Raw genomic sequence first — 13,322 nt, forward strand, 5'->3', positions numbered from 1 at the left:
TTTTGTATAGATATAGGTATTATAAACGGCATGCACTTTGCATGGATATATGCATCATAAACGGTGTGCGTTATGTATGGATATAGAGTGAAGGGGCGAATTTCTGGCGATCTATGAAGAACACATTAGCTGAGACCAGAGAACAATTAATTAGATTTATGGGGACAGGCGTGTATCAAATCGCCATACTGTCATGAACGGTAATGTTTTTTCGAGGGGAGAATTTCATTCTTAATTAGGCATTCGTTTATTTAGCCAACAAAGACTGGTGGAGACAAAAGCTAACTTGGCGCCTCTGGAAAAAGGTGGCAGATGTATTTGATTCTGATTGCTTACGCTAAATAAGGGGGCTTGTTTCCCACACTAAATTTCCTAGTTTTATTATCGCTACATCGAAAATTTTAATCAGTCTAAGCTTTTCTGCAAAAGAAAACAAGTAAAGAAGACCTCAAGAGTAAATTTGGGAGAAATTCTCTCGTAAAACTGTTGTCGAGAAAAACCGACGAACAAATTTGGCGGTAGAAGCGAGGAACGCCGAAAGCTCAAAGGGAGAACATAGCTCCTGCGAAGTATCATTTTGTGACGTATTATCTCTGAGACGTATCATGCGACGTATTATCTCTGAAACTTATCCTGTGACGTATTAATTCTGAGACGTATCCTGCGAAGTAATAATTCTGAGACGTATTCTGAGGCATATCAGGTGACGTGTCTGTGAATCTACTTGCTACGCATAGAGTTGAGGACCGAAAGAGGCAAAACAGAGGGAGGTCGAAGGAACAGATACAGTGGAAGTGTAGTGAACGGAGAAGTACTTTATGCATTTGTACAAGGCATTGATTTCGATTGTTCACTCGATCCTATGATGAACTAAATCTATCAGCAAAACAGATCAGCTACTTTATTTAAATATATCTGAGTTCTTTTTAATTCGGTGAAAGTTTTATTTGTAGAAGCAGAGTATATACCTGATATAATGAATTCTCACATTTGTTGTATGTAATTGATTAAATTGTTGTTTACATGTACGGGGGCTCGTGTTCGTTTGTTCTATATCTCTGCTCAGATCTCTATCTATTGCACCTATAAGTTTCACCACTTATGGTTATATTTACTCGAACCGGGCAATAGCATCGAGGGCGGTCAATCTCTAGATAACGAGAACCAAATTAAGCTGTCACCTTGAAAGAAGGTACAATCCGCCAACCCACAAACCTCTTGCAAGAAGAGGGGCCTTTGTTTAAGGTTTCTACAAAGTGGACCATGGGTACGCTTACTTATAGGCACTGCATTGTATAGGCGTCATACACTGTATTCGGATATAGGCTTAATAAACGGTGTGCATTATGTATGGACAAATTCATCATAAACGGTATGCACTCTCTATGGATACAGGTGTCATCAACTGTATGGATTGTGTAAGGATACAGGCATCATAAACGGTTTACTTTGTGCCAATGTTTAAAGGAACACGGAGAAAGAGTTTGAATACTAGGAGATGAATAACGTCTTTGCCGAGTACACTGGCATGCATATGCACATCATAAATAATGCAGAACTGTATTCTTAAATTATTCCGAAAAAGGTATATTATTTATTTATCAAATACCTGCTAAAATTAGTTTTAAGCACGAGGAAAATATTCAAACAATATCGACGTTTACATATTTGATTTCACTCATACGAAACATCTGAACTACATCAATTACTCTATGTACATTACACCAGATAATTGGGACGTTCTAATGGTTGAATATATATATATATATATATATATATATATATATATATATATATATATATATATATATATATATATATATATATATAATTATATATAATATCTTCATAGGTCGGTCTGATGACAACAGAAAGGTTAGTATGAGTTCTATTTCAGATGATGCCATCCAACACAGTTAGGGATTGTCTTGTGCATGCTCCATCACGACCACATATCATATGACCGGATGTTTCACAAATAATTCATCAACTGGTGCGGTAATAGTCCTTCATGTTGAATCAAGTGCAATTTTTTTGTTGGGATGGGGGATTTTCAAAATTTCACAAGGTACTGACATTTTTTGAAAAGTCACCAGAGCAAATGTCTATTGGTCTATTTACTCAAAGTATGTATAATGCACAATAAACGTGCGCAAGAATAGAACGATGATCAAAATTAAAGTGACAACTGATTGTACGCTTGTGTGTGCGTGCTTTATTTAACCTGGTGTGTGTGTGTGTGTGTGTGTGTGTGTGTGTGTGCATAGGGGTTCTTAAACCCCGGAAAATGACAATACATTGTTAAATCCTCATCCAACTAATCCCTTAAAGGCATCTTTGGAATTCTGAAAGCTTGCCCTTGTTAATTAATAAGATCATAAATTAGAGGTTATATGTTAGAGACGATTAATTATAGACATGTCTGTCTAAAAATATAAAACCCCGGCCCCCTTCCCCAGCCCTCCGGCCCTGGAAAGCATCTTTATTGCTAGATTCTGCTTGCTATAATAGTTTTAGCAGAAACAGGGACAAAAAACATTTTTTAGAATGGGAATCACATTAATATAATAAGAATGATAACCTATTCGGAGTTATTTTACATACCCTATACACTAATATCGCAATTAATTTAAAGAATGCGATATACATATAATTTCGTATATGGCTATTTTACTAAAATTAATGTTTCTATAAGAAAATTACATGACTCTGCCTCACTAGTCGAACCCCTCCCCCAAATTGTACAGTTGTCGCCCGTACAAATTAAATGCAGAAAAATCGATTTACATGAATAAATTATACTATCTATAATTACACACACTGAAAGAACTGAAGGCTGATAACACTATAATACATGCGGTAGATATAAAAAAAAGTTATGTGACATATAAAATGAGGAGGAAAGGCAAATTAAAAGTCACGTGTAAGGACAATGGAATCATTAAGGGCAACTGCTAGCTTTAAAATATATACAAAATCTACGCCAAAGGAAGATATCTTTATGAACGCTTGTGTGTGTGTATATATATATATATATATATATATATATATATATATATATATATATATATATATATATATATATATGATAGTAGTCCACCTTTTAGTAGCTTTACCTTTTATGTCTTTGTCTCCAGTATTATAAATGCACAGAGAACTTTAACTCGATATTACTTCTCAAGAGGACATTACACGACTCGGAGATGGAGAGCCTCAACTACGCAACCGTATTTGTTCTTGTGTGTTTATTCAGTGTAGAAGTTTCAGGGATACCACATTGTAAGTAATACTTTTTTGCTTGCCCAGGTCCCTATCCCTAATCCCATTGAGGTGGGGATAAATTCCTATCTAATGGCATGTAGGGAAGTGCAACGTGTTTTGCTGCAATTCAGTCCAGGTGTACATCCACAGGTATCAAATCGGAGTATTTGATTTTCATTATTTCAGATATTATGTCCATATTTGATTATCTATGGTACATAACCACTAATTTGTGACCTATTAAATACCGTAGGAAAGATTTTAAAATTGCACAAATGCCTTTAAAGGGATTCATTTGATGGGGATTGATTTAAAGGGATTCATTTGATGGGAATCAACACTTTATAAATATATTTACGGTGCTGAACTTGCCTTGTGTTAAAACCGTATTTGGATTAATTTTCTCGCATGCGCGTTTGCGAACAGCAAACGAAATAACAGCGACCTTGTTAAATTTAATGATCGTATGAATTTTATCAACGATTTAATAAACTGGAAAACCAGTTTCTCAAGAATCTGTTCCTTTGAAGTGAATTTAATCAACTTAATCATGTCAGAGTTAAAGACTGATACCAAAACAAGCCCCTTAAACTTCCTTTAACATAACCATAAGCTGTCGTATAAAGAAGTTGCTAACTTTAACACGGAGCATTATATAATAAGCGTTTTATTACAATATTTTTGATAATAGGTCTGTGCATGGCTAGACTTGGCAAGACTTTTGCTTAATTTGACTTCTACAACAACGGCTGGTCTATTTTATATCATGAACCTCTTTACATGAAGAGGTGATCTAATACAGGTTGGACGGTATAATGATTGAAAAATGTACATAATGAGGGATCGAGTAAATAAATGCCTATTCGTGCCAATACCTGACTAAAATACAATGTCATAGCATATCTACAAAATACAATTAATTTCTTTTAGCTGGCATGTTAAATAATTTTGTTTTAACAGAGTATACCCGTCCAACTAAAATTCATATACCACATAATGAATTTCTCATCTTTTATTTTTATTGGTCAGCGATCATCATATTTGCGATTGCTGAATCCAGGACTAGACAACTTGTTGTAGTGCTTAATTTTCTCTTTTTAGTCAAAGTCTTCACCTAATTGCAAACCTTTCCTCCTCATTTTATATGTCACATTCTTGTTATGGTCTGAACTACACGGAATGTGTATGCGCGAAGAGACATTTCAGTTGCTAGGACGTTAAAGGTGTGTAAATTGATCTATATGCCGTTTCTTGATTATTGTTATCTATTGCTTGAAAATGATTAATACTAAGTAAGTATACAATTTTTAAATTATTGTAGTATATGATTGGGCACCATTTTGGAACGCTCCGTTTTTCAGAATTGTTTTGCTTAAAAAAGGCTTCTAGTCGCCCCTATTGTATAACGTTAAGTTATAAGTGTTAGTCATTTTGTCTTCAGTCTTCTTTCCTTTCGAAAATTCTTTAGTTTTCATAAGTGGTGTCGCTAAGGCAATATCGAACGTACGGTCGAGAACGGATACGTTCATTAGAAATGAGAAGAAGGAAAAGAAAATAACACAGTTGCTTCAAGGTAAAAGTTTTAGTGAAATCATACATGCATTGCTAACAAAACAAAATGTGGTCTGTTTCGCAATATCAGTTACACCATTTCTGTGAATTTTAACGTTTCTGGATAGATACAATATAAAACCTTTGCAAAATGCTCCCGAAAATAACCATACACAGAGCCCCCAAAACAAAACAAAACAAAAACAAAACGAATAAAACACCAAAAGACCACAAGTAACCCGGCCCCCTAGAAGTACATGAAAGAAGAAACAAAAACAAGAAGAAACAACCCCAAACAGACAGATATTATGGAATAAAAAGGCCCCAAAACAGAGCCTGAAACATTATTTGGCCCAGTCTTAAAAATTGGCATATTGGTACCACCTGGAGGTTTCATACTGTAATATCTATCATGTATTTTTGAACAAACAGATGTCATAAGATTATACTTTTGTGTAAGCATTCTTTGTTTGCAAGCGTTATGACATAATCTATGACTTAAAATTATATTCTCGTCTACTTCAAAGTTCCTAAATTCTGTTATAATTTCATACTTCTGGCATCAGTAATAGAAAAATTTCTCATTAGTCATCATGTCCGTACAGGTAGAATCACACCAATTTCAGTCCATTAATCAGGCTTGGCCATTTTGGTATCAAGAATATTTTGAACATTTACAATTGAACAACAGGGTCAGGCGTATAATCAACCCTGTAAATGGCAATGTACCTCACAAGGTCAGGTACAGGCTGTCTGTAAATCAACCCAGTCAAGAAAAAGGTACCTGATAGGGTCAGGGGCAAGTTGTATATCAACCCGGTCTATTTCAAGGTACCTGATAGGGTCAAGCACAGACTATTTTTACTAGGTATGTGACAGAGGACCTCATTCATTGTAGTTTCCATGTACAAACGTTTGAAACCAGGAGATATAATTTCATGGTATTTATCCATGTTGTCGTTTGATTATTCCAGCTTAATAAATAACACAGGTTTAAAAGGAGAAAGGGAAACACGAGGAGGCGATTACAAGGATTCTGGAATGTGGAATGGCATTGGTGCAGATGCTAGCTATAGTGTTTTTTCTTTACTGTATCATCAATGGTTGCGAAATAAAATTTGCATATGTGAATACGTTAACAAATAAGTTTCTGTTAATCTGCTTGAAAGAAGCCTAGAAGATTCTTGTGTAGTATTCACATATTTTATTGGCTGCGACCGTGTTAAATTTTTCCGTGCCCCGCCTGCTTGAATCATGGCTCGCAAAATGAAAAAAGTGTCTGTGTAAGGTTACTTTAATTACTACATTACAACCCAAGTTCATTATGATTTTTTTTGTGGTCAGTTTTGATATGTTCTCTACTTGTATACTGCATATTCCTGTACATTTAAAATATTTGCTTTCCAGATACACAGAAAAGCAAACTATATTAGTTTCAAAGGAGTTCTCTCTCTCTCTCTCTCGCTCTCTCTCTCTCTCTGATTTGCTAGCATTTTACTATTGAAGTAACGAATAACTATTGTGTCGGTTCCTTTCTTTACTTTTGAACTAAATACGATAAAAATGCTACATTACTAAATTGTTAAATTACTTTGCAACTGATTTAGATATTTTGGAGCAAAGAAGTCACTACAATTATTCGGATTTATGATACAGATGCTAAATTACATGTGCAATCATAAATAATATATAAAGTAAATACTAACTTTTTAAGGCTCCATTGCATAAAGCTTGTAAATCTATTATTTTAGTTAGTAAAATCTATTATATTTAGATCGAAATTTTGGTACAAAGATTCAGTGCCGCAAGAACTCTACTTTGATTTGATATTTAACTTTGATATTTAAGTTAAAAAGTCTAATTTGGGTGATCCAAATGTACCAAAAATATTTACTATATGGAAACATGAGAAAACATATTTTATAAGGAAATTGAGCAGTAAATATGAAAGTGGAATAATTGATAACCATCAATAGTGTCATATGACTTTTAGTTAATATGATTACTGAATGAAGTGTTGATTTTGAAAGGATAACTCTATATCTCTCTCTTTCTTTCATGTATATGTTTGCGCTCATCTATCTATCTATCTATCTTTGAATATATATATATATATATATATATATATATATATATATATATATATATATATATATATATATATATATATAAGATAACATGCTTAAATACATATGAAGAAATATAATATTTTACAAGCTTTGTGCAAAAGTTGATGTTTGGGGATTCGATCATTTCCTAGTTTGTTTACCATTGCACAGATGGATAGACTTGTCCTTGCATAGACGTATGAAAACGCATAGGCGTGCAAAATGCATGTACGTATACAGCTGGATAGACGTATCATAAATAGACGTATATTTGCATAGACGTGAACAGATGTAAAGGCGTATACATGTAAAGACGTATACTTGCAGAGACATATACAAGCATAGACGAATACTTGCATAGACGTATTCTAGTAGAGGCGCATACTTGCATATATGTATACATGTATAGAGGTATACTTGCAGAGACATATACAAGCATAGACGAATACTTGCATAGACGTATTCTAGTAGAGGCGCATACTTGCATATATGTATACATGTATAGAGGTATACTTGCATAAACCTATACATGGATAGATGTATGCTTGCATAGACGTATGCATGGATATACGTATACATGCATAGACGTATGCAAGGATAGACGTATACATGCATAAACGTATACATGCATAGACGTATACTTGCATTGACTTATACAAGGATAGATGCATACTTGCATAGACGTACACATGCATAGACATATATTTGCATAGACGTATACACGGATAGATATATGCATGCATAGATGTATAGATCCATAGGTGTATACATGCATAGACGTATACATGGGCAGACGTATACCTGCATAGATGTATACAGATCCATAGACGTATACATGCAGCTTCTCATAAATTTAGTAGCTTGATAGCAGAAACTTTACTCGTAATTTATATTTCCCATAAATTGCAAGAGTTTGACAAAATAGAAATCTTAATAACATTTTCTTTCTCTTCGTCTTCTTCCCCGTTCTCTCTTTCTCATGGAATCTTTAGAAATATCGAGCTGAATTAGATATAGCAAATGTATGCTTATTTGCTAATACTAAGGCTTTTCAGCTGTGTAAATTACGTACGTCTTTGTTATACACCGATGTTGAGAATTTCGTTTCTGTAAACGGTGAATACTAGAGACTTCAAGCTTGCCAGAGTAATATGTCTTGGGAAGAAAAAAAATTTTTCAAGCACATCACGTGATACACTTTAGCCTCACGCTTGCACTTGTCAAAAGTTTCAAGCAGATCAAGTCATACACTTTAGACCGATGTTCATACTGCCCCAATGTTTCACTTCCTTGCAGCGAATGATGTGTAAAATATAAGTGGCTTTCAAAATCGTTAACGTAAAACTTCAACGGCGTTGACACAGCCTCCGCTTTCGTCTGTCTTTACCACTACGGATTGTCAAGATAAACATCAACCCAGAACTACAATAACAGCATATTTATATTATTTGTCGTTTCAGATTACATGACTTACTACTGTGGTCATAGCTTTAACATGAGTTATCATGGGACAGAAACTGGAAGGATGATATTGACTAAGTTAAGATCATACCAGGCAATGACCTGCAGGCTGACAATTGTGGCGCCCACTACATACAAGAGAATTATGCTGTACTTCAAACATGTTCATATCAAAAGCACTATGCACTGTTCAGACGACTCTCTTCAGTTATTTGACGGACCGAGCATCTTCTCTCCAAGACTTTCAGGTAAACTCGGACATTAGGACAATCATTGCTAAACGAACATAAATATACACAAACATGGACGCTGCATGATTTTTTTTGCAGGGGTGGGGTGGGGCAGTCAGTCACGACCTAAAGAGGCAGTTGCATAGTGCCGTGCGTAAGCAGTCTGAAACTAAAGCTAATATTTACTAAGCGTTTAGAACATAATCTTGTGACATATTTCAGCTTCATCTGCATGATAAACTTGTCGGAATATATATATATATATATATATATATATATATATATATATATATATATATATATATATATATATAGAATGATGGGGGTAACGTGACCCCCTTGACCTATGCTGTGAGAACCAATGTACACAAATCTAATGGCACATACGGGTTCAGCAATATCAACAATACAGAATTGTCCACAAATCTGGGTACCAGTTTGTAAAGTTGCTAACCTTGCACTATGAACTATTTCGAGGTGAACGTGTATATAGTCCTTATACCAACTAGAAAGTACAATTATGTAACTCGCATTGCAACACTGTTGTTTGTGAAGAGACTTTGTTTACATATTAAACCATGTCTTCAGCTGATAAATCTTGGGCCCGCCCATGCTATAAAATGGTGCGTCAGTATGGCTTGTTTGAGAGACCTCAATGATAAAACGTTTTCACTTTTATATTCTCACATACATTGACACATTTTACTGTTTTTAGGACATCAGTCGTAATTTTCTTTGCTGACTGAATATTTGAAGACTAGTGTAGGATTATGTAAACATGGATATCCATTGACACACAGTTCATGTATTTCATGTGTGCAGCAGAGATAAGCCTGATTCCATTTATAATTTTATTCATACATTTAAATCCTATAACTAACGAGTGTAACAGTCAGGGCAAACGACGCTTGTTAAATTCCACGAAAACATTCTTTGTTATTGTTAAATGTGCAGTCAAATCTCTCTCTCTCTCTCTCTCTCTCGATCGATCGATCGATCGAGATTTCGCTAATAGATATCTGTTAAGAATTGCCATTTCTGCGTTTTCTTTTCTGACTTTAGTTGCATTAGAATCAAGTTGTTTTTTTTTTCTTCTGGTTAATCCGTACTTTTGACCAGTTGATTTTATGTTTTGTTTTATTTTAAACTGCAGGTACATAACTTTTGATTAGAAGATTAGGACTCTCAAAGTATTTTTCTATCCTAGAATCTCCTCAGCTTCTATAATACAACAGTACCGACCCTTCCGGCGACGTTTGCAAAAAAAATCTGATTGAACTCGCGATCAAGTTATAATTAATAGGTCATACAGGTACCGATAAACGTTTATATTCTGGTGACGCATGGAACTCTGCCTGCATCCACCTATTATTAGCAACCTATTAAACAAAGCTTTGCATATGGTGTTAGCGAGAGTTAACAAGACAAACGATATATTCAGAATATGCTTTTCACTTTCATGAATGTGAAAGCTCTGATCTGATTGGTTGATCAAAAGGTCAACAGAACATGACCTCTTATATGTGTTCGAGAGAACACCGTTATGTCGGATCCAAGTTGTAACAGGATTGATTACAACCAGTGCCAGATTACCAATTAAGCATACGAAACATGTGTTTAGGGCACCAGCCCGACAGGAACACCAGGCAAACTTCAAATTAATTGTTGATGATAAAAATAAATTAATTATATGTGACCATTTCGATTTGGAGAAACGAGTATTTTGATTTGGAATGATGGCAACACTGCTGTTTTCCTACCTTTTGTGTTTGAATTTTTTCCTTCAGTTTCACATGTTGGGGGAGGGGGCACGATAGTATTTTCAGTGGTTATGGCTCTTGAAGGTATTAATCTGGCACGGATTACAACACTTCAATTTTGTAAACCGTTCACAGTAATTCTTCTTGATTTGGTTAGTCACGTTTCTTTTCTTTACGAAAGACGTAACACAGATGAGTAAAATTTCCGGAGGAAAGGGGCTCCAGAGAAGAACATTATAAACGACACTCCTTGTTATCTACGCCACCTCCATCTTCCGAAACAAAAACAAAGGAAGAAACGAAATGTGTGAGCTCTTATTCCATCCATCCTAATACACAGCATTTTCAGTCAAAATATGTTAAATAGAAGTTAAATCTTTAGACATAAATATTTAATTTAAAGAAGTATGTGGACTAACATAACAGATTTAGAACTGTCATCCTCTCTTAGACGCAAGATACAGGGGTGGGTGGGTCGGATCGTGGGAAGAGGAGCACCTGATGGCTAAATGAATAACTGCTATATTTGTCAGCATTTCATATTTTGCTGCAAGTTAAATAATATGAAGATCATCTGCTGTATGCTGTACGCAAACATTGACCATTGCACGTGTAAATTCGTATTAGAGCTTTGAGATGAGTGTTGTACATGACCCATTCATACACCAATATATGAGAGCGATGCTTGCAAAATTTCGTCTAATTGTCATTGCCAGTGAAGGTTTTACTAGAATGTATTGTCGCATCATCTCAGGAAGTTCAAACAATTCTATCAAATTGATTTTTGGACCCAACTTTGCTTCTTTTAAAGGTTTGTCTTACAATATCTGCGGGCACAGCAGTCCTGGCGGAGTTTACACTACAACGGGTAACACCCTGACGCTACAGTTTACCAGCAGAAATGGCTCAGTCCTGGATAGCGGTTTTGATGCCGTATTTACTGCATACCACTTAGGTAAAATATACACTTTTTAAAAGAAGTAAAGCCCGTTTTTAATCATTTGAAACCAACTCCTGTCTTTGATCTCGTATAAATTAAAATATCAGTGATACCGAAATTACAAAGAAAATAACGTACCAAAGTTTATATATGATGGTTTGAGATGAGTGTCAGATATGTCTGAGTACTGACATTCCCAATGATACTTCTGTGTGTTAGTCAGCATTTACTGCCTACAGATGGAAAACATGCAAATTTTTACCTTTCCGAGCATTATGCCTGGATTGATCCACTCTTTCCTCGGCCTTAGCAAGAACTTGTTGCATGATGTACACTTAATTGATAGGTATTTGGTAGGTGGAAGGAAATACGATTTATCAGTTTGACTACATACTGTACAAACTATATGTATACTTTTGTAATTTTTGCATATCGTGTTTTGAAATTCCTTGGAGGATCGTATCCAATAATAATTAACATACCAGTCTTCTAGTACAGGCTGCTTCTTAAAATTAGATCCCAGCAAAATTCTCTGATAAGCAGCTGGAGAATTTTAGTAACATCAGATTTTAAACTAGATTTAGAATATTTATATTTCTAAATATTAAATGCAACATCAACAACAAGACAGCCGAGATAGTGACTTGTGGATTAAACTTTATAGAACAGGTATAACAAAAATCCATTCTTAAGGAATTAGTTTGCAGAAACCTCAAAATTCTCTCATTCCTTGGCATGGGAGCTCTGCTTCCCTCAAATGACAAAACTAATAAGAACAAAAATAGGAAAATAAATAGATATCTACCTAATTATAGTAATTATATAACTATTAGTAATGTATTGAACTAAACAAATAACCACCTCTCCGGCTATAGCACAAAGTTAAATACCAATCAAGCTGCTTATACATCACTGAATGACTAGCTGCGCAGAAGACTCATATAAACGGAAGGTAGTTGATAAACCAACCAACTAGTTTGCAAACTAATTTCCTAGCTAGCTGCTCGGCAAATTCAACAAATAACATAATGCGTTCAGCTTGCTATCGAATAAATAGTTCAAAAAAATAAATAAGCAACGAACAAATAAGTTTAAATCTGTCTATAAACAACTCGTAATATAGTGCGATCAGCTTGCTATCGAATAAATATTTAAAATAAATAAATAAATAAATAAATATTTAAATAAATAAATAAATAAGTAGCGAAAAAATAAGGTCAAATTTGTCTATAAACAACTCTTGACACAACAAATCATGAAATGTTGTCCTTTCAGGACAGATTAATTTTGTATAAAGGTCAAAGATCTGAGAAAGTATTGAGAAAGAGTTCATCAAATAATGTCGTTTTGAGCAGACAGGCTTCGTTGTTTTAGGAATGCAGATCAACAATTGTACTTTTTGAAAAAAAAATGAATCTGGCACTAAGTCTTTTGATCTCTGAATATTAGTTCGATTCTGTTTTCGAATCTAACTACGTTATAGTGGTAGGTTCCACAATGATGTACCTGACGGATGACATGCGTACTTATCGAAATGTTTGTTTTTAATTTCTAAATCGCCTACGCTTTATTGAGAACCTGTTGGGATAGTTAAACCGGGGCATTCTGAATTATTATTTAATTTGCGGAGTCATCCTGAAATAAGTCTGACCAATAAATATATCTTAAACAAAATTCTTGTCGCCTGCACATAAGTAGTTTGCTCTCTTAATATCTTTTAGACTTTTTAGCAAAAATAACACCCGGGGTATCCTAAAGTAGGAAGTGCTTAGGTACTGAAAAGAAAAACAATTAGTAAAATGAACGAACCGAAATTAGCAAATGTACGTCCGGAAAAACTAACTTTACATTTAGATGAGATGTTCACTAATGATAAATTATAGCATGTCTAATACAGAGTTTGAAATAAACGATATGTTCAAGGGGATGAATTTAGGAAGACACATTAACCTTTCACTTTGTCTTCCTAAAACACACGTGAAGTGAGGCTGGACATCGTGGTTCGATTGAC

The 13,322-nt window shown here is 34.6% G+C and overlaps 1 protein-coding gene across 1 annotated transcript in view; it reads left to right on the forward strand.

The window, feature by feature from the left end:
• The first annotated feature begins 3,122 nt into the window (after positions 1 to 3,122).
• Positions 3,123 to 13,322, forward strand: part of LOC149777443 (uncharacterized) — a 51,560-nt gene continuing 41,360 nt past the window's right edge. The window contains exons 1-3 of the mRNA XM_089942077.1: positions 3,123 to 3,279; positions 8,381 to 8,629; positions 11,183 to 11,326. Of these exons, the coding sequence (XP_089798203.1) occupies positions 3,204 to 3,279; positions 8,381 to 8,629; positions 11,183 to 11,326 (469 nt within the window). The 5' untranslated portion in view covers positions 3,123 to 3,203. The remainder of the gene's footprint in view (positions 3,280 to 8,380; positions 8,630 to 11,182; positions 11,327 to 13,322) is intronic.

The sequence above is a fragment of the Sinohyriopsis cumingii genome, chromosome 18 (genome assembly GCF_028554795.1).
Source record: "Sinohyriopsis cumingii isolate HCF-2022 chromosome 18, ASM2855479v2, whole genome shotgun sequence".
Lineage (NCBI taxonomy): Eukaryota > Metazoa > Mollusca > Bivalvia > Unionida > Unionidae > Sinohyriopsis > Sinohyriopsis cumingii.